Below are 4,636 nucleotides of genomic sequence, written 5' to 3' on the forward strand. Positions count from 1 at the left end.
AATACTCTTATATTGGCTTTATTTGCAATCGGTTACTTTTATTATTTCAATTTGATGTTTATATTATTTAGGGTACATACATACGTAGCATGATTCAACATGAAATTAATTTTAATTATTTATTATTGAATCGTTGGTAAGTAGTACATATTATGTACATATACAACTGCTTGGAAATAAAAATATTCTAGGAAGTTCATATGAATATCCATTGCATTTGGTAATTCCCTCAACATTTAAATGTGTAGCATTGTTAACCCTCGAATGTGTAGTGCTTTCTTCCATCACCTGGATATTGTTTAACCGCAACTGGTCGATACATACGATAATTTTCTAACCAGTAATATAGAGCCAAGCAGCCAGACATAACTCCTAAAAAGGTAAGCCAGTATTGACTATTTGTGAATCGTGGCTGCTCAGGCTGTGAGTAGCGATCCTCCCCGTATAAATCAATATCAGCATGTAGCTGCAAATAAAAATATTCCGTTTAGCAAAGGAGACATTAATTTTACTTTGTCACCATAGTGAATGGTCAGTGTTTTTCAAGAAGCAAACATTTTTGTAAGTGGTAGGGAATATATTCACCGTCTCATGCAGATTACGCTTATGCTCGGGAAAATCATAGGGGTAGTAGGGATCCTTTGCTTCAATACCAAGTGACTTGCCCAAGTCTGGGTAGTCACCATAGCCTAATCCATTATCCACATATGGGCGATATTCCTCTGGCAGTAGATAGTATTTTTTGGCAGCCGATTCACGTTCCTTGTCCGATTTCGGAATTGTGGCTGGTTTGTAGTCTTTATTCCATGTAGCGTCTATAATACAAATATTAACATAAGCATGTAGATATTTACATATATGAACTGCACGCAGTTACATAAACAAAATGCATAGCAATATGTTATGTTGTAAACTGCAGCGCAGCATGAAGTCGTTTATATACTTACAGGTTTTGGCCAGATTCTGAAAAAGCGTGGGATTGGCAGCTTGCAGCCTTTTAGCTGTTTTTAGGCCATTAAATACAGCAGACATCTTCCGCAAAAGCTTGCTCAACCAGTGTATTTACAAGGAAAATTTCAGCTACGGATGCAAAAAAAACATCGATGCATCGGAAACATCGATGTTTGCTATTCGATGTATCGAATAAAACCGATGTTTTTTACCCTCTGATATAAATCGATATATCGCTGTATTTTTTTTTCGATGCATCGACTTTGTGTGCAATGTAAACTCTGCATACTAAAATTATTTTGTATGCTTCCAAACTCTTCGCTTAAAGCGAAGCGCACATTGGCGCGATTCTGTCGTTGCGAATCCGCAAGCCCAAAAATTACAACAATGCTACTCATACATTTTAATGCGCTAGCGCACACTTGCACGATTCCGTCGCTGCGAATTTTTCGAACATTCAATGTTCCTCTTTATTGACGCGTTCGAAACGCGGCTTGCAGCGTTTTGAAGGCGTCAAAGAAGAAGAAGAAAGGTGTCACAGCAATAAAGGCAAAGAAAAAAAAACGTGTAATGTACAAAAACTAATAAAAACGTTCGTAATAATAGTATTTTGTACGATTTGGGCACGCCGAGTGCGAAAATACACGAAATAAAGGGAAAATTGAGTGAATTGTACATCGGAAATCGACGCGAAAAAATCGCTCAAGTGTGCGCACGTTTGCGGATTCGAAGTTAACAGCCGAATTCGCAACGTATTCGCAACGATGGAATCGCGCTAATGTGCGCTTCGCTTAAAACTATGTTTTCATTAGCGTAATTTAGAGGTCACTCTTAATTTACGCATAAATTAAGTACAAACTAAGTAATTTCGCCTTGTAAAGTCTCTCAGTAAATTAAGTTGAAAGTACGTAGTTTATCTTAAACCAAGAACCAAATCACGAATAAATCTGTAGGCTCTAATTTTATCGATAATAATCGAAAAAAGTATTGTCCCATAACTGATAGGTCATTGTGTTTGGACGTTTTTGTTTTTAATAATCACGCGTGGTAGTTTGTAAAATATTTCCAGAAGCTTTCTCTTTTGATCACTCATCTAAAATCTAAAAAATTACCACAAACAACTCAGAATATAAAAATATACGCAATTACTCACATTCGCGATCTCCTTTGGTTAAATAAATAATAACACAGGGTTGCTACAAAGCTGTCAAGAAAAATAAAGAATCGCGTGTATGAACGCACTTAATTTAGTGAGGTATTTTAAACGAAACTAAGTATTTTATGTTGGTAATGTGAACATAGTTTTAGTAACTATAGGAGTGTTCGCTATGCACAAAATTTGGGAAATGTTTAGTTATTTGCAGGTCGTTTTTAGGGTAGGGGCGGAGGGGGCAAGGCGTGGCCCCTAAATCCCCCCATTCGAGAGGGGACAGCCCCCGCTTTACGAAAAGTCGCACCACCCTTTCGGGGCCTCCCACAGACCCCTAGGGAACTGTTTGAAAATGGGCGAAAAACAGCATTTACCGAGGGGAAATTGAGCAGTTTGAAGTGGAATATAACCCAACTAACAGAATCTGTGGGGTTTTTAAATAAAAGAAGTTATCCCAAGGTGGTTATCTGGCAAAAGGAGGGCTGAACACCTTCCGCAGAGAACACCTTTATGCGTAGGCGGCCTTCGGCCGCACTTAGGGATTATAACCCTTAGGCACTAGAATTCTCCTTTCTGTTTTGCGAAGAAAAGGAGCTGAACACCTTTTGCAGAGACCACCTTTGTATATTTTTAATACTTACAGGGTTATATCCTATTTTCTTTTGTCTCTCATTCTTTTGCATATTTTGGAGTTTGACAGCTGAACTACGCCATTTAATTTGAATATGAAACCAAAGTCAGACGCATGATTTAGAAGGTGTTTTTATTTAATAAATTGTGATTAATTGGTTAATATTAATGTTATAAAGAAAGTTATAACTTATCGAGTAAAGTGTAAAGTGAAGGAGAATATAAAAATATATTGCTGAAGTAGATGCTTTAAGGAGAATAGGAGCGATAAATTTACGCTAATTTCCGAATTTGNTTTTAAACGAAACTAAGTATTTTATGTTGGTAATGTGAACATAGTTTTAGTAACTATAGGAGTGTTCGCTATGCACAAAATTTGGGAAATGTTTAGTTATTTGCAGGTCGTTTTTAGGGTAGGGGCGGAGGGGGCAAGGCGTGGCCCCTAAATCCCCCCATTCGAGAGGGGACAGCCCCCGCTTTACGAAAAGTCGCACCACCCTTTCGGGGCCTCCCACAGACCCCTAGGGAACTGTTTGAAAATGGGCGAAAAACAGCATTTACCGAGGGGAAATTGAGCAGTTTGAAGTGGAATATAACCCAACTAACAGAATCTGTGGGGTTTTTAAATAAAAGAAGTTATCCCAAGGTGGTTATCTGGCAAAAGGAGGGCTGAACACCTTCCGCAGAGAACACCTTTATGCGTAGGCGGCCTTCGGCCGCACTTAGGGATTATAACCCTTAGGCACTAGAATTCTCCTTTCTGTTTTGCGAAGAAAAGGAGCTGAACACCTTTTGCAGAGACCACCTTTGTATATTTTTAATACTTACAGGGTTATATCCTATTTTCTTTTGTCTCTCATTCTTTTGCATATTTTGGAGTTTGACAGCTGAACTACGCCATTTAATTTGAATATGAAACCAAAGTCAGACGCATGATTTAGAAGGTGTTTTTATTTAATAAATTGTGATTAATTGGTTAATATTAATGTTATAAAGAAAGTTATAACTTATCGAGTAAAGTGTAAAGTGAAGGAGAATATAAAAATATATTGCTGAAGTAGATGCTTTAAGGAGAATAGGAGCGATAAATTTACGCTAATTTCCGAATTTGACAAAAAAGGGCATATTTCTAACCCAATTTGTAAATAAATTAGTGACCAAAAATTACAAAAAGGGTGTTAAAATAATATTTAGACCCTTGGCTACAAGAGTGTGCAATTTGTTTTTTTGGATCGGGATACCCTTTGGACGGAATACCTCGAAATAGATCGGCAACGTACTAAACCGTACCCCAAAATTTGTACAAGTTGGTACCAATTGTTACCAAATCGTGTTCGTTTAGCCTAAAACCCAGTAAAACTTGCAAGGAGAGAGCACAATTTGGGTTGGCTTTCCTTTATGGCCGTTCGTTAAAGGAGCGGTGGGCGAAAGGTAAGTGGGCGTGACACCCACCTTTTTGGAGAGGGAATGAACCGCCATTGACAAAAATGCAACCCCCGACCACCTAGGTCCCCTATGGTTCCCTAGGGACCTCTTAGCAAAATTGTCAAAAATCACAATTTTCATTTGCGTTTATTCGCTTGAAAAATGTTAAATATTCTTTTGCACAATACATTTTTATATACACATTTTTATATACAAGAAATTTTTATAAAACACCCAGTAACCAAAATAGACATCACTGTAGCGGCAGGCCCAGGTTTACCACACAGAAAGGGAATTCTAGTTACCTCATCCTTTCCCAAGGTTACATCACTGGGGCGGTAGCCCCAGTTAGGTCACACAGAAAGGAGAATTCTACGTAGTAAGGGTTATAATCCCTTAGCGCGGCCGAAGGCCGCCTACGCAGAAAGGAATTCTACGCAAAAATACTGTGGACGCAAGTAAAAATTGCGATTTTTGGCC

The 4,636-nt window shown here is 38.2% G+C and overlaps 1 protein-coding gene across 1 annotated transcript; it reads right to left on the minus strand.

Annotated features, from left to right (window-relative positions):
* ND-ASHI (NADH:ubiquinone oxidoreductase subunit ASHI) lies at window positions 1–1,153 on the minus strand. Its single transcript, XM_017611853.1, has 3 exons — window positions 948–1,153; window positions 586–815; window positions 1–466 (listed from the first exon to the last, which is right to left on the minus strand). Exons 1-3 carry the CDS (start codon window positions 1,030–1,032, stop codon window positions 254–256), a joined length of 528 nt encoding a protein of 175 aa, XP_017467342.1. The 5' UTR covers window positions 1,033–1,153; the 3' UTR covers window positions 1–253.
* Between the last annotated feature and the right edge of the window lie 3,483 nt (window positions 1,154–4,636).

Source organism: Rhagoletis zephyria, unplaced genomic scaffold, assembly GCF_001687245.7.
Source record: "Rhagoletis zephyria isolate East Lansing unplaced genomic scaffold, Rhagoletis_zephyria_1.1 Rzeph_scaffold_00468, whole genome shotgun sequence".
NCBI classification, from domain to species: domain Eukaryota; kingdom Metazoa; phylum Arthropoda; class Insecta; order Diptera; family Tephritidae; genus Rhagoletis; species Rhagoletis zephyria.